At 41.6% G+C, this 23,700-nt stretch overlaps 1 protein-coding gene and 1 long non-coding RNA gene across 2 annotated transcripts in view; one reads left to right on the forward strand and one right to left on the reverse strand.

Moving 5' to 3' along the window:
- The window catches only part of LOC110568461 (uncharacterized), a 73,934-nt gene extending 55,163 nt beyond the window's left edge, over positions 1 to 18,771 (reverse strand). The window contains exon 1 of the long non-coding RNA XR_010338374.1: positions 18,531 to 18,771. This is a non-coding gene — a long non-coding RNA (uncharacterized LOC110568461). The remainder of the gene's footprint in view (positions 1 to 18,530) is intronic.
- On the forward strand, positions 3,017 to 4,199 carry LOC105716558 (probable tRNA(His) guanylyltransferase). The gene has a single exon (XM_012451257.2). It carries the CDS (start codon positions 3,017 to 3,019, stop codon positions 3,911 to 3,913), a length of 897 nt encoding a protein of 298 aa, XP_012306680.2. The 3' UTR covers positions 3,914 to 4,199.
- Positions 18,772 to 23,700: the final 4,929 nt, after the last annotated feature.

The following is a 23,700-nucleotide window of genomic DNA, read 5'->3' on the forward strand; positions in this document are numbered from 1 at the left end:
GCCTCCCAAAGTGCTGGAATTACAGGCATGAGCCACCATGCCCAGTCAGTGATGCCTTTCATTAAGATAGTAAACAGCATTTTCAGAGGAAGAATATGAAATAAATCTTGGACATGCTGAATTTAGAATACTTTTGAGACATCCAAGTAGAGATGTCCAGTAGGCAATTAGGTATTAGCAGATGGAGTCCTCAAGAACAGAGGTTGGGGTAGAGATGAAAATGTTGGATTCACCCATGAGTGAGACCATGGACATGGCTGTGACTGCTCAGGGACAGAAGGGACTAGGGCTGATTGGTGGAACATCAACATTTAATGGCCAAATACAGGAGAATAAGCCAGCAAAAAAAAAACAAAAAACAAAAAGCAAAAAAATTGAGAGTGGTAGGAGGAAAATGAAGAACATGTTATGAACCATTAAGCAAGAGGAAAAAGTGTCTCAAAAGTAAGAAGTCCCTCTCTGGAGCTTGATGCATATCTCGGGGGTGAGGGGGACATGGATTATGTGTGATTCTCAGCAAGTCAGTTTTTACTCTACCTCTTTCTGGCTGACTTGACACAAGCAACAACCCAACAGAAAACCAATGCTTCTGAGAATGGCTGCAAGTTTTTATGTGCTGTCTTTTGAGGTGAGAAGTCAAGGTTGAGCTCTTCTTTCTCCTGATTCTCAGGAAGGAGGAAAGCAGATGTGAGAACACTGATTGGGTATGTGTGTCACTGGGCAGCATCACTGTTAAAAGGTCAGCACACAGATTCGAGCTCACTTTTTTCCTCCCATGTGACTGAAGTGGTTGAGAAGGTTGTCACTCCCCACCTATACCCTCAACTGTCAGGGACAGCCAGGGCCAAACCTACTGCTTGGGCAGAAGAAGCCAGGGCAGGTGTCCAAGGCCAGATCAGCAGTCAGCCAGAGCAAATGGGCTCACTGTGGTTACATGACCCAGGGCAACTGAGAGAAAGGAGTGAAACATGGGGAAGATCTCAGTGTGTTTGAGAACTGGGGAGATGAAAAGGGTTCATCTCATGTCCTGCTTTAGTTTGAAACAATTTAAGCTTAATTAGATTCCAAAAAAAAACAGTATTTCCACATGAACCAGCTGGGCTTATTCCAGTCTTCTACCCTGGTGTTTGCTGCCCAAGTCCTAGTTAAGAATAAAATGCACAGTCCTTTTGTTTTCCATTTGTCAGTGCAAATATTTAATACAAATCTTTCTCCCAGGGACCCTATAGACTTGAAAACTGGCTATAGATTGGAGATGATTCTGATATTCCAGGGATCCCTGACCAGAATCATATGAAATTACCATAATTTCTCAATTTCTAGAACTACACACATAAACTGCATCACACACACACACACACACACACACACACAAACACACACAAACACACACAGAGGCAGGCTTACCTACCTCTCAGAAAATTGCACAGATTCAACAAGAATAAATACTAATTAATGTATTCCTTAATGGCTGATGAATAATAATGTTAACTAAAACAAAAACAAGTTTTACTTTTAAAGTCACTACTGCCCCCCACCAAATATTTAAATCATAGAGTCTAAACTGACAGAACAGCAAATTAATACGGTCCCTTGGTAGGGAAATCTGATGATACATATTAGAAACCAATCCTGTTATTTGTTGCTTTTTTTAAAAAATGACAAAAAATAATGACAAAATGCTGTTTCATAAATCTTAGTACATTCTTACAATGAATACTATGCAAACACTTTAAAAAATGAGATGCTTGTGTGAGAACTAGCTTTGAAGGAGACACAAGGTATTTACAAATTATATTGAATGATAGCTAGTATTTGTGAAACATCTATGTACTAGGGCTCTGCTGACTGATTGCACACCTGCTGTTTAATTTTATAATAACCTTACAAGGCAGTGGCATACTAACCTCATTTAACAAATAAAATGGAAACAGAGGCTTAAGTTTATTATCTAGTATTATTGAGGAAGGACATAGCAGAATCAGGATTTAAAACCATGAAACCTTGATTTCAGAACCTATACTTCCACTCACTGTGCCAATGTCATAAAATATACATACCTTTGAATAAATTATTTAATATGCATCAATGTTATATATTTCTTAATATACAGCAATGTACATTAAACATCAATGTTATGTATTTATCTAACATACATCAATGTATGAGCTCACAGCTCTTATCACTAAGGATTTTTGGGTTTCTTTAGTAAATTTTTTTTTATATACTATCTAGTCTAAGATATTTTGTTATTCTTTAGTAAATTTTAAGAAAACTGTCACAAATTAACAGTACAGATGATACAAACATATGGAAAAGGAACAAGGAGGCACTTCAGTGACTGAAAGTTTGGAGAACAAAACTCTCGCCTTCCCAAAAGGCACTTTCTTCTTTATAAGCTGCAATACTGTACGAAACTTTCACAACAACTAAATAGTACTTCAAGAGTTTTTTCAAAAAAAAGTAAAACAACCCCTCCTGAAGCATTTTTCAAATAAAACAAGAGTAAAAGCACTATCTTAATGTGTACTCCCAGAAATTGGAAACATCTTTCATATCTAACATAAGAGTTAAGTACAGTTATCAACTTGATTAAATAGTCCTTAATCATTACATTAATGACAATAAGAAAAAGAGATCATACTATACTGCCAATTGTTACAAGAGCCTGAGTATACATATACCATATATCATGATAAAATCTCTTTAGACCCAAAATTAAAGGTGAAAAGAGAAGTGAAAACAGGGAGAGATGATATGAGGCTTTTCCCTCAACTAATTTACTCTAATACTATCTTTGTAATACATGTGTTTAGAACAAAACAATGCTACCATGAGCATCTAGGTTAAAACCATTATCAGAGAGGCAACTCCAGAATAGACATATACAGTATGCTCCTCAATGGAAAGACCTGCTAGTGAGAACTGACTCCTTCCCATATTCATCTATAAATTTAGCACAATTCTAATCAAAATCTTAATGGAATTTGTGTTAAAACTCATCAAAATTGGGGGAATGTGGAACGCCTGTAAAGTTAAGGTTCACGATTCCTTGGCCACCACTTCCATCACTCTAAGACGGTGTCTGAGATTGGGGGCAAACATGGCAAAAAGCAAGTTCGAGTACGTGAGGGACTTCGAAGCTGATGACACCTGCTTGGCCCACTGCTGGGTGGTAGTGCGGCTGGACGGCAGGAATTTCCATCGGTTTGCCGAGAAGCACAACTTTGCAAAACCTAATGACAGCCGTGCTCTCCACCTGATGACCAAATGTGCCCAGACCGTGATGGAAGAACTAGAGGATATTGTGATTGCATATGGACAGAGTGATGAGTACAGCTTTGTGTTGAAGCGGAAAACCAATTGGTTTAAAAGAAGAGCCAGTAAGTTCATGACCCACGTGGCCTCCCAGTTCGCCTCCAGCTATGTGTTTTATTGGCGGAATTACTTTGAGGACCAGCCCCTTCTGTATCCCCCAGGCTTTGATGGAAGAGTCGCGGTGTATCCTAGCAACCAGACCTTAAAGGACTACCTCAGCTGGCGACAAGCAAATTGTCACATCAATAATCTTTATAATACAGTTTTCTGGGCACTTATACAACAATCTGGACTAACACCAGTAGAAGCCCAAGGGAGATTACAGGGAACTCTTGCAGCAGACAAGAATGAGATTTTGTTTTCTGAATTCAATATCAACTATAATAATGAGCCGCTGATATATAGGAAAGGGACGGTGCTGATATGGCAGAAGGTGGATGAAGTCATGACAAAAGAAATTAAGCTGCCAACAGAAATGGAAGGAAAAAAGATGGCAGTGACCCGAACCAAGACTAAACCAGTGCCCTTGTACTGCGATATCATTGGGGATGCTTTCTGGAAGGAACATCCAGAGATTCTAGATGAAGACAGCTGACCCTTTGCTCTTCAGTTCTGGTGTACTTAACCATGCAAGCCCTCCCACCTCCCAGGGCTCCCTGCCTTAGGTGGCCATAGCATCCCTACCACCCAGAACACTGGCATGAATGACACGACTCAAATTGGGAGGGGAACAGGCAAGGAAGGATGGATGGGGGTGGTGGATCTTATTCTGTTTAAGCAGAACACCTTGTTTGCAATGTGGGAACATGGTTCCTTTGGCAGAAGTGCTTTTTTTTTTTAAATTGCAGTACTATTTTTATAAAGCAAGAACTATTTCATGCCTTGCAGAGTGAATCATTTTTAGATTGTGACATATATCTTGTAAAAACCTGTCAGTTCTTTTCACCTATGAGAGAGGAGGAGCCCAAACTCTCGCCCACCTGTTCTTAACCAGAAAACCCACTGACTGAAAATCTCACCTCTGCTACCCATTTACTTGCATTCATCTTTGCCAGACCTGAAGATAAATATGGGTTAATGCCTGCATGATGCCTCTGGATTCAGGAATTGCGGGGAATACTCAGGGCTTTGTGCCAATCTCCACGTTGGCAACTTTGGCTGAACAAATGAGGAGTGCTTTCAATGTCAAAAAAAAAAAAAAAAAAAAAAAAAAAAAAAAACTCATCAAAATTATTCTAAAATTCACCAGAAGTAGTAATTCATGAGACTAGCTAAGAAAAATTTGAAAATGAGCATATTTGCCCTATTAGACATCAAAATTCTATAAAAAGCTACAGGGGAGAGGAGGTAATGGAATAAACACAGATAGACCTGTCACTGGAACAGAACTGAGAATCCAGAAAGAGGCCTTATGTATGCAGGAAAACCTTGTGGCATTTGAAATATGAACAAATCAGTGAACTGAGAGACACTGATTGTCTCTCAAAAGCCTATCAGCATTCCCAAAAGCCTATCCATTTGGGAAAAAATTAGACTCCTACCCTCACTAGACACAAAAGGAAATTCCATACAAACTAAATAAGCTCAGTGTGAAAAAAAATTTTCACATTAAAATATATGAAAATACTTAAAAGATAATCTTGGGATGGTAGGGAGTTTGCTGAACAAGAAAACAAAAAAAAAAAACCCAAAAGCTATAAAGAAGTGATTTTCAAATTGAATAATGAAGAATTTTTTTTAAGTTAAAGATTTGACCACATAAGTTAAAACTTCTATATAAAGACACCATAAACAAAATTAAAAGACAAGTAACAAATGAGAAGAAAATACATGTAGCATATATAACAAAAGATTAATCATTGTAATATCTAAAGAACTCCTATAAAGCAATAAGAAGAAAAGATAAACAACCCAGAAGGGGGAAAAATGGGCAAAGGTATGAACAGGCAATATCCAGAAGACTAATGTAACAGCTAGTAAACTACAATCTAGGGGATTAAAGAAGTCATGTTTTTTAAAACTAACAAATTACACATATTTACATGACATCAGAATGGGAAATGCCCTTCTAAACTTGAATCTACAGACAAAGGTGACCAAGAAAAATAATTAATATTTTCATAGACTTAAAAAGACCTTTGTACTAGCATTTGTCTAAATCAATGTGAAAAATTCTAAGATTCATCTAGGCAGGAGAAGAAACACAGTTAATAAAAACATGAAAACCTCATTATCAAACAAGGTGATTATAAATTTTAAAATACTTTTTTTTAAATGTGAAAACCATTAAACCTCACTGATGCTTGGGGAAAATGCAAATCAAAAATGACGTGACAGTTTTCATATATCATATTGCCAAATATCTAAAAAGTGAGAATGCCCAATATTAGCAAGGGTGCAGGGCACTCAATATTCTCTTACATTACTGGTGGAATTTTTCACAACATGGGAAAATAGTTGTGATATTTTGTCTGTTTGTTTTTTTGTTTTTAAACAGAGTCTCACTGTCACCCATGCTGGAGTACAATGGCACAATCTTGGCTCACTGCAACCTCCGCCTCCCTGCTTCAAGAGATTCTCCTGCCTTAGCCTCCTAAGCAGCTGGGATTAATTTTTGTAATTTTAGTAGAGACTGGGTTTCACTATGTTGGCCAGGGTGGTCTCAAACTCCTGACCTCAGATGATCCACCCACCTCAGCCACTCAAAGTGCTGGGATTATGGCCACCACGCCCAGCCACAATATGTTAAGTGAGGAAAAGACATATTAAACATACAGTAAGATCTTAACCATGTTCTAAAATAATAATTATGTTTTATGAGTACCTTTATGCTAGAGACCAGGACTATTGACATGTACTAGTGCACTTCACAGTCACAGTAATCCCATGAGTTAACACTATTAGTACCCTCATTTTATGGAGGAAGAAACTGAGACAAGAGATCAAGTGACAGAGCCAAGACTTCAACTCAGGTTGACTCCAGAGTCCCAGATCTTAACCACTAGCACAATGTACAGCAATTAATCAAACTCTTTAAACACAGTGGAGTATACTGTCTACTTTAATTCCCTATTTTGTCATAGCTTTTCTACTACTTTATTTCTCAAATACAATGATTTTTAAAAGGATCAATAATCACAAGACAGCAACAGTGTCCCTGAAATTCCCCTAGAGATGCTAACTACAAAATAAAACTTAAAAATCATAATCCAAACCATAAGCTTTAAACATTTTAGTACAAGAACATTTTTCTAAATGAATTTTATGTGGATCTATACATAAGAAACAGATTAAAGCAGTATTCTTTTCTATCAGTGTATTTTAAAGCTGAAATGTGACTGAGTATGGTGGCTCATGCCTGTAATCACAGCACTTTGGGAGGCTGAGGAGGGAGTATCATTTGAGGTCAGGAATTTGAGACCAGCCTGAACAACATGGTGAAACCATGTCTCTACTAAAAATACACACACACACACACACACACACACACACACACTTAGCAGGACATGGTGGCACATGCCTGTAGTCCCACCTACTCAAGAGGCTGAGGCAGGAGAATCACTTGAAGCTGGGAGGAGGTTGCAGTGAGACGAGATCGCACCACTGCATTCCAGCCTGGGTGACAGAGTGAGACTCCATCTGAAACAAAAAACAAAAAACAAAAAAAACACATTCTAATGTGGAACATGTATAATGAGAACAATAAAATTCTTCTGATGAACACACACTTTATGGATAATTAGGCAGTCTTATGTCAAATTTGTTTTGTTTTGATTGCATGGTATCAAGAAAAACCTGACTGATAAAGATGAGTAGATGATAAAGCTTGTTTTGCAAATGATAAAGAATGTTTTTTGTGTGTTTTTTAAATAGTATATTTATCTAAGTATTTAATTACACCTGTCCAGAAGTTTTAAAAGTAGAAAATTTCTAAATTAATTCTGTAATAATATTAAAGAATGTGAATACTTGGTAGTTGTAAACTTTTTGGTAAAAAATAAAAAGTTTACAATATGTACTAATGCTGATATATGCATAAGGCAGTCATATCATTACGTAATGCAATTAGTTCTGAGAGTACTGAATATGCTTACGTAATGTTAACAGAGCAAACAAGCATCACCCTGAAATTTCAAAATATCAACATAAAACTACAGTCTCACTAATCAATAATATTTTTATCCTTTCTGAAGAGGAAAAGAAAAAAAACAATTTTAATTAAAAAATAAAACAGCTTTTTTTTTTTCCCTGAGACAACTTCTTCTCAAATGACAGAGTCTCCCTCTGTCACCCAGGCTGGAATGCAATGGTGTGATCTCGGCTCACTGCAACCTCCACCTCTAGGGTTCAAGCAATTCTGCTGCCTCAGCCTCCCTAGTAGTAACTGGGACTACAGTTAGGTGCCACCACGCCCAGCTAATTTTTGTATTTTTAATAGAGAATGGATTTCACCATGTTGGCCAGGATGGTCTCAATCTCTTGGCTTCGTGATATACCCACCTTGGCCTCCCAAATGCTGGGATTACAGGCATGAGCCACCACGCCCAGCCTAAAAAAATAAAATGGCATTCAAAAACTTTCAAGTCTATACACAAAGTGAGAAACTCTATTCCAAGGATTGTTGTCCTGGGTATGAGCATTATAGACAATTTACATTTTTTTCCTTTTGCTTATTTTCTCTCAAATATTCTAAATGCATTTTTTTGTTTGTTTGTTTGTTTGCTTGCTTTTTCACTTTTTATATTATTTTGAGATGGAGTTTTGCTCTGTTGCCCAGGCTGGAGTGCAGTGGTGTGATCTCAGCTCACTGCAACCTCTGCATCCCAGGTTGAAAGCAATTTTCATGCCTCAGCCTCCCAGGTGGCTGAGACTACAGGTGCACATCCCACCATGCCTGGCTAATTTTTGCATTTTTGGTAGAGACGGGGTTTTACCATGTTGTCCAGGCTGGTCTTGAACTCCTGACCTCAGGTGATCCACCTGCCTCAGCCTCCCAAAGTGCTGGGATTACAGGCGTGAGCCACCATGCCTGGCCAACTTTTTATTTTAAAAGTACCATAATTACAAACCTTAGGAATTTGCAAAAAAGTAGTACACAGGGAGGTCCCAAATTCACTCACCCAAATTCCTCCAATGTTATAACTTATGTGACTCTAGTACACTGTCACCATCGGGAAACTGACCTTGGTACAATCCCAAGTTTATTCAGGTTTCAATAGTTTTGTATGTAAAATGGGACTTGAGAATGCTAGGATTTGTATGCAGTACGTGTGTGTGTGTGTGTGTGTGTGTGTGGTTGTATGAAATTTTATCACATTTGCAGCTTTGTATAGTCACACCTGAGATAGAGAACTGTTCCATCCCTACACAGCTCCCTCATGCTACCACTTTATAACCACACCAACCCTCACCTCCCATTCCTAACTCCTAGCAACCACTAAATTTGTTCTCCATGTCTGCAGTCTTGTTATTTCAATAATGTTACATAAATGCAATCATACAGTATGTAACCTTTAATTCTCTCTCTTTTTTCTTTTTTTTTTTTTTTTGAGATGGAGTCTTGCTCTGTCACCCAGGCTGGTGTGCAGTGGGCACAATCTTGGCTCACTGCAATCTCTACTTCCTGGGTTCAAGTGAGTCTCCCACCTCAGCCTCTCCAGTAGCTGGGATTACAGGCTTCCACCACCATGCCTGGCTAATTTTTGTATTTTTTGTAAAGACACAGTTTCATCATGTTGGTCAGGCTGGTCTTGAACTCCTGACCTCAGGTGATCCACCCGCTTTGGCATCACAAAGTGCTGGGATAACAGGCATGATCCACACCCAGCCTTCACTCAGTATAACTCTGTTGAGATAACCTGATGGTACAAATCAGTTGTCCTAATATATGAAAATTTAGCATGATATGCACTTGAGTGTATATAAACATTTATAACATTTTAAAGTTTAAAACATTAAAATGTGAATCAAAGGTGTATGAAATCCCTGTTTCACTGACACAGAACAAGGATTCTGAGACACAAATCTTGAAAACTGGTAATCTAATACATGTCTAGCACAATCCATTACAGGTTGAGTATTCCTTATCTCAATGCTTTGGAGCAGAAATCTTTGGATTTGGAATTTTTTCAGATTTGGGAATATGTGCATTATATATCGGTTGAGCATCACAAATCTCAAAGTGCAAAATCCAAAATGTTCCAAAATCCCAAAACTGTGAGTGCCAATATGACACTCAAATGAAATGCTCACCAGGGAATTTCAGAGTTTGGATTTTCAGATTAGGGATCCTCAGCCTGTACAAGCACTTTATAGAAGAAAGGCCCAGGGCTCAGTGCTATGTCTTACCAGTGTTTACAAGAGTACATGGTTTACAAGAACACCTGGTTTTGCATTTTTTATGGCCAAGCTCTAGATTCGGGTTCTTTCCCAACCCAGTTAAGTATGTTACATTCAAATATGACCACTTGCTCTCCTTCTCAAATGACCACAATTTGCTACACTTTCAAGTTCTTCCTAATGATTGAGAAAATGAACTCTTAAATTTCCAGATCCGTGTGATGCTTTAGCTAGCACCACACCTCAAGTCCAATTCTCCCATCTGTGTACAGCAGGTCCACATGACAAGGCCTCCCTCAGAAAGAGCTACCCCAACCCAGGACAGATTCAAAGAAACTCTTCTCCCTCCCTCCAGGTGCCTAGATTCCCTATCTCCTTCCTCCGTAGGCTAACTGGCTAAGTCTTCCAGATAGCTCACCCCCACTGCTTATCTGTTAGCTAACTAGGTGTGACAAACCAAGTTCTCACACCTTCTGGTTTAGAAGGCAAACACTTTAGGAACTTACTTCTGAAATACCAATACCATCACAGTAATTTCCCTGCCTTTCCAAAGAGTGCTCTAAACAGGTAAAAGCTATAATAAAACTCTACATATTTTTGTCATACAGATACCAAAAATGGCAGCTTTTTTTTTTTTTTTTTTTTTTTTTTTTGGCAATTTTAAGAATCTGGTTGATGTGGTTATCGCTCTAACAATATTATCTAAATAGAATTAGAAGTAGTGGTAAAAGGCTGGTTGTGGTGCTCACAACTGTAATCCCAGCCCTTTGGGAGGCCAAGGTGGGAGGATTGCTTGAGGCCAGGAGTTTGAGACAAGCCCAGGCAACAAAGTGAGAACTATGAAAAATAGAAAAAATGAGCCAGGCATGGTGGGGTGTGTACCTGTAGACCCAGCTAATTGGGAAGCTGAGGTGGGGGGATTACTTGATGTGGAGAGATCGAGGCTGCAGTAAGCCATGATTGCACCACGGCACTCAGCCTGGGTAGACAGAGTCAGACAATGTCTCAAAAAATAAAGGAAAGAAAAGAAAAAAGGAAAGGAAGGAAAGAGGGAAATCAGGGAAGGAAGGGAAGGCAGGAAAAAGGAGGGGAGGGGAGGGAAGGAAAGGAAAGGGAAGGAGAGGGAAAGATGGAGAGAGGGAGGGAAAGGAAGAAAAAAGAAAGAAGGGAAGACAGGAAGACAGAAAGAAAGAGTAGTGGTAAAGAGATTGGACTCTTGAGCCAGACTGCCTGGGTTAGATTCAGGCCTCTGCCACTGTACTACCTGGATCAAGTGTCAGTCAGTTTGTGTGGCTCAGTTTACTCATCTGTAAAATGGTGATAAAAGCTACCTGCCTCATGGGACTGTTGTGAGACTTTAATAATATATGTAAAGCATTTAGACCACTGCCTAGCACATAGTATTACCTGTAAGTATTAACATTTATCTCTACCATGGTCCAGATTCACTTCTTTGTGATATTTCTCTATTCCTCTTGGACTCTTTTCAGTTCAACCTGCTTCTAAAATTTCCATACCAAGAAACAATGACAATGTTAAGAATTTTATTTCTTAAATTCATCTTGGTTAGTCAAAACTACTAGAACAAATTCTCTTTTATGTCTTAGCAGTTATTAACATTTCACTAAATATAAATGCAAGCATTTAAAGTACAGGAGTAATGGAACAAATGCCAAGCCAAAGCAGGCTATTTATCAGAACACATACATGACACTCCCCTGTTAAAAAAAAGAAAAGGAGGAGGGCCGGGAACGGTGGCTCACGCCTGTAATCCCAGCACTTTGGGAGGCCGAGGCGGGTGGATCACGACATCAAGAGATCGAGACCATCCTGGTCAACATGGTGAAACCCCGTCTTTACTAACAATACAAAAAATTAGCTGGGCATGGTGGCACGTGCCTGTAATCCCAGCTACTCAGGAGGCTGAGGCAGGAGAATTGCCTGAACCCAGGAGGTGGAGGTTGTGGTGAGCCGAGATTGCACCATTGCACTCCAGCCTGGGTAACAAGAGCAAAACTCCGTCTCAAAAAAAAAAAAAAAAGAAAAAAGAAAAGGAGGAATAATACGGTCATATGGATGTTTGTCTATGTGTCAAATGGCTCTGGAAAGTTTCACAGTGGCCTACTGACAGGGAGAACTGTCTGTTTGGGGGAAGGGATATGATGACTTTTCACTGTACATGCCTTGTTATCTTTCAAACCTGAAGCAGCAAATGCATTACCTAGACAAGATTTAATTTTTAAAATGGGGGTGCAGAGGTGACTCTAAATAAGTACTCTGGAAGCCAGGTGTCAAGTCTCAATTTGCTACTACCTGTGTTAGCTTGGGCAAGTTGCTTAACCTCTGAGTCTCAGACAAAGCAAGGAGCAATAAATACTTCTAGGTTCTATATATTTTTTTTGAGACAGAGTTTCGCTCGTTGTCCAGGCTAGAATGCAATGGTGTGATCTGGGCTCACTGTAGCTTTCACTCCTGGGTTCAGGTGATTCTCCTGTCTCAGTCTCCCGAGAAGCTATTACAGGCACCCACCACCATGCATGGCTATTTTTTTTTTTTTTTGAGATGGAGTTTCACTCATTGCCCAGGCTGGAATGCAGTGGCATACTCGGCTCACTGCAACCTCTGCCTCCAGGGTTCAAGTGATTCTCCTGCCTCAGTCTCAGGAGTAGCTGGGATTACAGGTGCACACCACCACACCCAGTTAATTTTTTATATTTTTAGTAGAGACGGAGTTTCACCATGTTGGCCTGGCTGGTCTCAAACTCCTGGCCTCAGGTGATCTGCCCACATCAGCCTCCCAAAGTACTGGGATTACAGATGTGAATCACCACATCTGGCCCTAAGTTCTATTATAAAAGTTTTATTATTTCAATGGGGTAGTAAATAGATGGTACTTTTTTTTTAAGGTATGAGAGAGGTAATAATCCAAGATTTTGTAAAACAAGGCAACTTTTTTTGTGGACTTCATTTTCAAATACAGTGGACCCTTGAACAACACGGGTTTGAGCTGCATGGGCCCATTTATATGTGGATCTTTTTCAACCAAATGCAGACCTGCATATATGGAGGCCCAACTTTTCACATACCCAGGATCTGCAGGGCCCACAGTGGGGACTTGAGAATGCCAGGATTTTAGTAGAAATAGGGGTCCTGGAACCAACCCATACGGTATATGTCCTATGCATATACCATAGGACAACCAGACTACTTTTACAGTGTTAAGAAACATAAATTTGTCAAGCCTATTAACCTTTCCAGATCATTTGTACTACTCTTACATAGAAACCCTTCTTAGAGGGGGTCTAATATATAGAAAATACCTATATACAATATTCTGCATATTAGGGCTGGGTATGGTGGCTGATGCTGGTAATCTCAGCACTTTGGGAGGCTGAGGCGGGCAGATCACCTGAGGTCAGGAGTTCAAGACCAGCCTGAACAACGTGGTGAGATCCTGTCTCTACTAAAAACACAAAAATTAGCCAGACATGGTGGTGGGTGCGTGTAATCCCAGCTAGTTGGAAGGCTGAGGCAGGGGAATCACTTGAACCCAGGAGGCAGAGGTTCCAGTGAGCCGAGATCGCACCACTGCACTCCAGCCTGGGTGACAGAGCAAGACTTCATCTCATTAAAAAAAAAAAAAAAAAGAATATTCTGCATATTAGTTTCTCTTGCACAACTTTAAGTGTTTTAAATGAATACATCTTTATGCTATGCCATGAAGTCAGCAATAAAATACATTCAAACATATAAATGACTATATACAAGAAACTTATACTTAAAGGCATTTATTATCAAATACTGAAAAAAAAAAGTAACATCTCCAATCAATGGTAACAGCTATAACTGAGGACAGACTTTATTTCAGGAACATATATGTAATCACTTTTCATCCTAACATTCATCTGGCAAAGTAGGCTTGTTTGTTTGTTTTTTGAGATAAGATCTCTCTCTACCATCCAGCTTGGAGTGCAATGGCACCATCATGGCTCACTCCACAGTGATCTCAGCCTCCTGTGCTCAAGTGATCCTCACACCTCGGCCTCCCAAGAAGCTGGAACTAAAATCATGCACCACCATGCCCAGTTAATTTTTACATTTTTTGTAGAGACAGGGTTTTGCCCTGTTGCCCAGTCTGGTCTAAAACTCCTGAGCTCAAGAGATCCACCAGGTGTCAGCCTTCCAAAGTGCTGGGATTACAGGTGTTAGCCAGGCCCTAAGTAGGTGTAAAAATCCCTATTTCACATAAGAAATTCAGGCACCATGAAGATAAGGCCACAAGTCTAAGAACTGGGAGAGCTGGAAGCCCCCCCAGATCCCTTAGATTTGAACTCAGTGTACCAAACCAAGGGGGCAGGGAGGGCTAACTTAATCTTAGCTGGCATGCTGGTGTAAGTTTGCAGCAGAATTTTCATTGATTTATGGGAAAATGGTGAAAAGTAAGCTTTTTTTTTTTTTTTGAGACGGAGTTTCACTCTTGTAGCCCAGCTGGAGTGCAATGGCACCATCTCTGCTTACTGCAACTTTTGCCTCCTGGGTTCAAGTGATTCTCCTGCCTCTGTCTTTGGAGTAGCTGGGATTACAGGTGCATATCACCACACCCAGCTAATTTTATATTTTTAGTAGAGACACCGTTTCACCATGTTAGTCAGGCTGGTCTGAAAGTAAACTTTTCAATATAACTAAATGATTCCACTTAAAGATCTTTTATTCTGGCCAGGTGTAGTGGCTCATGCCTGTAATCCTAGCACTTTGGGAGGCCAAGGCAGGCAGATCACAAGGTCAAGAGATTGAGATAATCCTGGCCAACATGGTGAAACCCCATCTCAACTACAAATACAAAAATTAGCTGGGCATGGTGGTGCATGCCTGTAGTTCCAGCTACTCAGGATGCTGAGGTAGAAGAATCACTCAAACCAAGGAGGTGGAGGTACCAGTAAGCCAAGATTGATGGTCCCACTGCACTCCAGCTGGGTGACAGAGCAAGACTCCATCTCAAAAAATAAAATTTATTGTGACAGATTCTGTTCTTTCCAGCTGTTTGAGTGAAAATATCCTTTTGTTAAATGAAATGATGGTGATAAGAGACAGTGGTCTGATATTTGTTTTTATTGGCTGTACCTGGTAGAAATAAAAAATCAGGCATGGTGGTTCACGAGGTCAAGAGATCAAGACCATCCTGACCAACATGGTGAAACCCTGTCTCTACTAAATTTACAAAATTAGCAGAGCATGGTGGCATGTACCTGTAATCCCAGCTACTCAGGAAGCTGGAGACACAGGAGAATCACTTGAAGCCCAGGAGGCAGAGCCTGTAGTGAGCTGAGATCACACAACTGCACTCCAGCCTAGCAACAGAGTGAGACTCTGTCTAAAAAAAAAAAAAATCAGCATTTCTATTGTATCCTCCTAATTTTGGGAAAATATTTCTTTAGAAATCTAAAATTAGTCTGGTCCTTTACATCATTATGGCCCCAAAATAATAAGGGACTTTGCACACAGATAACAGATGCCCCTCAAGATTCTCTCTTTAACCTCTACCTTATTCTGTTTGGATTAGGACATTTGGGGATTGTGAAATGAGAATAAAGTTGAGTATAAGCAATCCAAAACCATGTGTTGACACTGGATCCTGGAAGAGGACTTTCTTCAGAATCTTCTTCATCTGTTAACTTTTCTCTGGGCTCAAACTTTTCTCTTTTTTTTTTTTTGAAACGGAGTTTTGCTCTTTTTGACCAGGCTGGAGTGCAGTGGTGCGATCGTGGCTCACTGCAACCTCCACTTCCCAGGTTCAAGTGATTCTCCTGCCTCAGCTTCCCGAGTAGCTGAGATTACAGGTATGCACCACCACACCCAGCAAATTTTGTATTTTTAGTAGAGACTGGGTTTCTCCATGTTGGTCAGGCTGGTCTCAAACTCCTGACCTCAGATGATCCACCTGCCTCAGCCTCCCAAAGTGCTGGGATCACAGGCATGAGCTAGGTGGCTTCAAACTTTCTTATTTATTTATTTGAGATGGAATTTCACTCTTGTTGTCCAGACTGGAGAGCAATGGCATGATCTCAACTCACTACAACCTCCGTCTCCCAGGTTCAAGCAATTCTCCTGCCTCAGCCTCCTGCATAGCTGGAATTACAGGCATGCACCACCACGTCCACCTACCAAATTTTGTATTTTTAGTAGAGACTGGGTTTCTCCATGTTGGTCAGGCTGGTCTCGAACTCCTGACCCCAGGTGATCCACCTGCCTCGGCCTCCCAAAGAGCTGGTATTACAGGCATGAGCCACCGTGCCCTACCTGGGCTCAAACTTTCTTTTCCTAAGAGTCACATCTCTGAGTAGTACTGCTACATGGTTAAGAGTCACATCTTTGAGTAGTACTGCTACATGGTAATCACTACTCAAAAGAAACTAACTTGAGGTTTCCAATAATCAGCTTTCATTTAAAGTCTCTTTCAGCCTGACAAAATAAAAACTTTCAATGTTTTATCTACCTACATCCAAAAGAAAATTAGTCTATATGTGTATATATATGTGATTATATGTGATTTTGATCAGCCTGTTTATAAACTATTTCCAAAATAAGTTGACCTGTAAATTCATTTATTAAACAAGTTTATAAACTACTTGACTTTTGCAAGTAGTTTATAAAACAGGCTGATCAAACTGAGCAAATTTCTTAAAATAATTTCACTGTATAGAAAGCAAGTTATTTACTCTTCTTATTAACATATCTGATTTTTACCTATCCTTTAACAAGCATCTAAGTTAAACTGTTTTATATCCACAGCTACGCACTGAAACACTTTCAGTCACAATATATTAAATTCACATTTTAAACTATAAAGAGATCCAGTTACCTTTAGTCTTACATGTACTTATATATACTTTTAATATACTTCTTGATGTTTTACAATGCACAAACACGCAGCTGTTGCAGGATATATAGCTATGAGAATATTTAGAGAGTTTGCTTATTAAATGGTTCAAAACTCTCTTTAAACAAAGTCAACTTTAAGAACTTAAGCATACAGTAAAGTACTCCTTCCATGACCCAATGTTAAAAGATCCATTTATTTTAGACTACTTGTTTCAAAAAAAAAATCTAAAATTGATAATTCTACTTAAATTTCATATTAACCTAGGATCAAAAGTTATTTTTAGTTCTTCTTGTTTCTTAAATACTTGAAATGTGCTGCTGCATAATGTTTTCCTTATGTATTTATTCATTCCACTAACTTCAGGTGGAAGGCACTTATGAGTTTAAAAGTCCTTTCCCAAAGTGGAAATAACGTAAAAATTTTGTATAAAAGACACTCGATGTTTCTCAAAGAGTATCTGAGAGTCTAATCAGCCTATTCACTTGGTTCAGAATAACCACCAACAACAAAAGTGAGCTTTTTGTCACATCTATATATTTTCCCCTGTAAACTGATACCTACATTTTAAATGCATTTTCAAAATGTTTCATTTGGCCATGTGATAATTATTTCCCCTGTAAAAAGCTACAGGATTTTGGTTTAAGAGCAAATGAGATAGAGTATCTGGTCCATGATAAGGCTAAGTGGAAAGATCCACACCCTGAAGTTTGTAACCAACATAACAAGACAAACTCCAATGCTACCTTGTTCATGTAATCAACAATATGTGAGTCGAAATAAACCAGTGATCTATACATTTCTGTCTGCATACCAATTTACCAATCAACAGGAGGGGAAGAAATTGCTCAAATGTGACTACTGTTAATAAACATATTAACAAACATCTAACTATTAGACAATATCTATTAAAATTGTAACCTATCAATTCTGAAATCATTCCTTCAACTTCTGGTGTTTTTAATCCCCCCAAAAAAACAAACAAACAAAACAGCAGCCACCTTTAAAACGTAAATTCCTCCCTTTTCCAAAGTAACTTGCCTAGGAAAATTTAATGCGTTAAAACGTAAGACAAACAAATTACAACATTAAAAAAGAAAAAAAAAAAACTAAAATAATCAGTAACAGAAACCAATCGCTCATAGTTTAGCAAAGCATGTGTTTTTAATCTGTTGTGGGTATCCTATTATACTAACAAGCAACAACGTTTAAAAGTCATCCCAATGCCTAAAACACCACTAGACACATAACATACTTGTCCTTTACTCCAAGGACAAGCTTAACCTCAGACCCAAACTCAGACCATTTCACCCTCCTGGCACACTGAAATATACGAGGGGAAATCCAAGAAATCAGAAATATTAAGTGGCGGTATCTTCTTCCAGAGTAGGGTCAAATTCGTGTTTGCCCGCAAATGTCACCGTCCCAGTAAGTCTGCAAATTCTCACTAGCGCTGGAGTACAAAGAAGCCTGACCAAGGAAACACCTGTCCTAACACCAGGAAGACACTGGGAAACGCTAGGCCCCTGAGTCCGCGCCGGCCCCAAAGCCTCGGCTACAGCGATGCGGGGACAAGAGGCGACCGCTGGCCTCGCGGGTGCGACGGACAGGGTCCCACACCCCCAGCCCGCCTCCCGAGAACCAGGAAACCTGTCAGGCCAGCCGGGACCCACCCTCCTCAGACCCTCGCGCTCCAGACCAGCGCAGACCCGCCAGCCCGACCGCACCCCGACCGCTCCGGCCTCCAGGCTGCATTCTGTCACCTCATCCCTCCCTGGCTGCCTCGAGACCCTGCCACCGTCGCCGTGCGGCCTGGGGTCGGGCCCCCCTGGGGCAGGAGCGCCCAGCCGCCGCTCCCCGCCCTGCCCGACCCGTCCATTCCCCCGTGGCCCGGTCCCCGCCACCCCCAGGCCCAAGCTCCTGCCTCGGGCTCCCCACACCCAGCCTCTGCCCTCGCCCGCGCGGCCGCTCCAGACCACGCTTGAACGCCGGCTACCTGGAGGCAAGGACGGCAGAGCACTTCACCCAGGGCCCTAGGCTGCAGAGGGCCCGGTGCTCGGGGTCCCGCTTCTTCTCCCGCTCCATGTGGTCGGCGTAGATGGAGAGCAGGATCCTGGAAGTGCACAGGGCTTACTAGGCCACCTGCTCCCATGGCGGCACCGACACTCTCAGCAGCACAGGCACCACCATCATCCCCTCTTGGCCGCCGCCTCTTTCCGCTTCCACCCGCCTCCACCGCTGCCCGTGGGGGTCTGAGCCAGCCGCCGCCGCCGCCGCTGCCGCCGCTGCGCCCCATTGGCTCGGTCGCTTGCTCCAGGCCCCGCCCCCACAGGCGCGCGGCCCAACCGCCCGGAAAGGAGTGAGGCCGTCGGAGCGGTTAAGGCCTCAAGGGCACCGAAGGAGTGGGTGGAACGCGCAATCCACGTGGAAGCTGAATTAGTAGGCAGAGACAGGCGGCGCGTAGTGGCGCGCGTGAAAGGTAGGGCCCAGGAAGGGGCGGGGCCCGGGGTGAGGAGAGTGACCCGGCAGGAGGGACTTAGGGGAACTGTTGCAAGGAACAGGTTGCTAGGATCCCACTGTGGGTGGCTGGGTGAGCCCTCGGCCAGCCCCTCCCTCTGGGGGATGGCAATCAGTTGCCATCCTTCTTCCGTTTTTCGTCATCTCTTGATATTTCTTACCCAATCCAAATCAACCCTGGCCAATGCTTGGGGCTCCTGAGCCACCCTCCTATGACCTGATCTTCCCACCACCACCTCCAGGAACATTGTGTTCAACCTGTACAAAACTTTTTTTTTTTTTTAATGTGCAAAACTATGTTTTAAATTAAACAACTATTTTTAGAAAATGATGTATAGGCTGGGCACGGTGGCTCACGCCTGCAATCCCAACACTTTGGGAGGCCGAGGCAGGTGGATCACTTGAGGTCAGGAGTTTGAGACTAGCCTGGCCTACATGGTGAAACCCCCATCTCTACTAAAAATAAAAATAAAAAATTAGCCAGGCATTGTGGTGCACGCCTATAATCCTAGTTACTTGGGAGGCTGAGGCACGAGAATCACTTGAACCCAGCAGGCAGAAGTTGCAGTGAGCCAAATTCATGCCACTGCACTCCATCCTGGGCCATAGAATAAGATTCTCAAAAAGAGGGATCCAGGATGGCCAATTAGGAGCACCTCAGGATTGCAGATCCCAGCGAAGGCATGCAGGGTGAGTGGACGCTGCATTTCCAGATGGATTTTTATTGCCCACAGACCAGGAGATTCCCAGGCAGAGGAGCCCCATGGGTCGCCAGCGCAGCTAGTTTGACCAGCGTGACTGTTTTGCCGACGGTTTCCCATACAAAATACACAGGTCCGGGCACCGTTTTAGCTGGTAATTGGAGCTCCTGGCAGACAGAGGCACCCATTCAACTGATTAAAAAGGGGTCTGAAACAGGGAGCCAGGCCAGGAGATTCCTGGGCAAAAAAGCACCATGAATCTCAGCATGGCTGTTTCAGCTGGCACAGGCACAGTGGGTTGCCGCACGGGAAATCACACAGATCCTGGCGCCTTTTCAACAGGCGACTGGAACACCTGGTAGACAGAGTCAACCGTTCAACTAAAAAAAAGGTGGGGGGGCTCTAAGTCAGGGAGCCAGGTGATCAGGCTCGGCTGGTCCCACCCCCATGAAAGAACAGCAATCGGAAACGCTCTGGATTGAGAACTTCACAGAAAGCACAGCTGAACCTGGGACAGTCCAGCGCTGTGTTGGAGGGACGTCTACCATTACCAAGGCACTCCACCACTACGGAGGTACTTTGCCATTGCTGAGGCAGCCTGCCATTACAGAGAGAGTCTGTCATTATATAGTTGGGCCGCCACTGCCGAGGCAGTTCTAACTACACCCGTATAAACAGGACTGCAGGGAAGTTCACATGGCAGCTGGGTGGAGCCCACAGCAGCTCAGCAAAGCCTCTGCAGGCCGACAGTGACTAGGCTGCCTCCTCACTGGGCAGGGCAGCCCTGAAAAAAGACAGCAGCATAACAGAAACTCATAAGTAAAGCCCTAACTCCCCAGGACAGAGCACCTGGAAAAAAAATAATAAAAAAAGGAGTTTATGAGTTCTGCTGCAGCAGACTTAAATATATCTGCCCAGCAGCTCTGAATGAACAGCTCAGCACTTGAGCTCCTATAAAGGACAGACTGTCTCCTCGAGCAGCTCCCTTACCCTCATATATCCAAAGAGTCACCTCATAAAGGAGAGCTCAGACTGACATCTGGCAGGTATCCTTCTGGGACAAAGATAGCAGAAGAAGAAACTGGCAGCAACCCTTACTGTTCTGCAGCCACTGCAGGTGATCCCCAGACAAGCAGGGCCTGGAGTGGACCTCAGCAGTCCTATAGCAGAGGGGCCAAACTGTTAGAAGGAAAACTAAGAAATAGAAAGAAATAACTTCATCACCAACAAACTGGATGTCCACTCAGAGACCCAATCTGAAAGTCAACAACTACAAAGACAACAGGTGGATAAATCCAGAAATATGGGAAGAAACCAGCTCAAAAAGGATTAAAACACGCAAAACCAGAACACCTCTCCTCTTACAAGGGATCACAACTCCTGACCAGCAAGGGAACAAGGCTGGATGGAGAATGAGTGTGATGAATTGACAGAATCAGACTTCAGAAGGTGGGTAATAAGAAACTTCTGTGAGCTAAAAGAATATGTTCTAACCCAATGCAAAGAAACTAAGAACCTTGAAAAAAGATTTGATGAAATGCTAACGAGAATAAACAACTTAGAGAGGAATATAAGTGAATTGATGGAGCTGAAAAACAAACACAAGAACTTGACGAAGCATACACAAGTTTCAATAGCCAAAGTGACCAAGCAGAAGAAAGGATATCAGAGGTCGAAGATCAACTCAATGAAATAAAATGAGAAGGCAAGATTAGACAAAAAAAGGGTAAAAAGGAATGAACAAAGTCTCCAAGAAATATGGGACTATGTGAAAAGACCTAATCTACGTTTGATAGGTGTACTTGAATGTGACGGAGAGAATGAATCCAAGCTGGAAAATATTCTTCAGGATATTATCCAGGAAAACTTCCCCAACCTAGCAAGGCAGGCCAATATTCAAGTCCAAGAAATACAGAGACACCACAAAGATATTCCTCAAGAAGAGCAAGCCCAAGACACATAATCATCAGATTCACCAGGGTTGAAATGAAGGAGACAATGCTAAAGGCAGCCAGAGAGTAAGGTCAGGTTACCCACAAAGGGAAGCCCATCAGACTTATAGCAGATCTCTCAGCAGAAACCCTATAAGCCAGAAGAGAGTGGGGGCCAATATTCAACATCCTTAAAGAAAAGAATCTTCAAGGCCGGGCGCGGTGGCTCAAGCCTGTAATCCCAGCACTTTGGGAGGCCGAGGCGGGTGGATCACGAGGTCAAGAGATCGAGACCATCCTGGTCAACATGGTGAAACCCCGTCTCTACTAAAAATACATAAAATTAGCTGGGCACGGTGGCGCGTGCCTGTAATCCCAGCTACTCAGGAGGCTGAGGCAGGAGAATTGCCTGAACCCAGGAGGCGGAGGTTACGGTGAGCCGAGATCGCGCCATTGCACTCCAGCCTGGGTAATGAGCAAAACTCCGTCTCAAAAAAAAAAAAAAAAAAAAAGAAAAGAATCTTCAACCAAACAGCCAACTAGCATCAAACTGGCAGGATCAAATTCACACATAACAATATTAACCCTAAATGTAAATGGACTAAATGCCCCAATCAAAAGACACAGACTGGCAAATTAGATAAAAAGCCAAAACCCATCTGTGTGCTGCATCCAGAAACCCATCTCACATGCAAGGATACACAAAGACTCAAAATAAAGGGATGGAGGAAGATTTATCAAGCAAATGGAGAGCAAAAAGAAGCAGGAGTTGCAATTCTCATCTCTGATAAAATAGACTTTAAACCAACAAAGATCAAAAGAGACAAAGAAGGACATTACATAATGGTAAAAGGATCAATGCAACTGGAAGAGCTAACGACCCTAAATATATATATACCCAATATAGGAGCACCCAAATACATAAGGTAAGTTCTTAATGAGTTACAAGAGACTTAGATTCCCACAAAATAATAGTGGGAGACTTTAACACCCCATTGTCAATATTAGACAGATTGAGGAAACAGAAAAATAACAAAGATATCCAGGACTTGAATGCGGACCTGGACCAAGCAAACCTAATAGACATTTACAGAACTCTCCAATGCAAATCCACAGAATATACGTTCTTCTCAGCACCACATCACACCTACTCTAAAATTGACCACATAATTGGAAGTAAATCACTCCTCAGCAAATGCAAAAGAATGGAAATCATAACAAACAGTCTCTCAGACCACAGTGCAATCAAGTTAGAACTCAGAATTCAGGAACTAACTCAGAACCACACAGCTTCATGGAAACTGAATAACTGGCTCTTGAATGTTGACTGGATAAACAATGAAATGAAGACAGAAATAAAGATATTCTTTGAAACCAACAAGAACAAAGACATAATATACCCGAATCTCTGGGACACATTTAAAGCAGTCTCTAGTGGAAAATATATAGCAATAAATGCCCACATGAGAAGCAAGGAGAGGTCTGAAATTGGCACCCTATTGTCAAAATTGAAAAAGCTAAAGCAGAAAGATCAAAAGAACTCAAAACCTAGCAGAAGACAAGAAATAACTAAAATCAGAGCAGAACTGAATGAGACAGAGACACAAAAAAAACCTTCAAAAAATCAATAAATCCAGGAGCTGGTTTTTTGAAAAGATCAACAAAATAGACCACTAGCCAGATAAATAAAAAAGAAGAGAGAATAAGCAAATAGATGCAATAAAAAATGATAAAGGGGATATCACCACAGATTCCACAGAAATTCAAACCATCATCAGAGATTATTACAAACAACTCTATGCACATAAACTAGAAAACCTGGAAGAAATGGATAAATTCCTGGACAGTTGCCTCCTCCCAAGCCTAAACCAGGAAGAAGTTGAAACCCTGAATAGACCAATAACAAGGTCTGAAGTTGAGGCAGCAATTAAGAGCCTACCACCCCAAAAAAGCCCAGGTCCAGATGGGCTCACAGCCGAATTCTACCAGATATACAAAGAGGAAGTGGTACCATTCC

The sequence above is a fragment of the Aotus nancymaae genome, unplaced genomic scaffold, assembly GCF_030222135.1.
Source record: "Aotus nancymaae isolate 86718 unplaced genomic scaffold, 86718_ANA_hifiasm-v0.15.2.pri h1tg000059l, whole genome shotgun sequence".
Classification (NCBI taxonomy): domain Eukaryota; kingdom Metazoa; phylum Chordata; class Mammalia; order Primates; family Aotidae; genus Aotus; species Aotus nancymaae.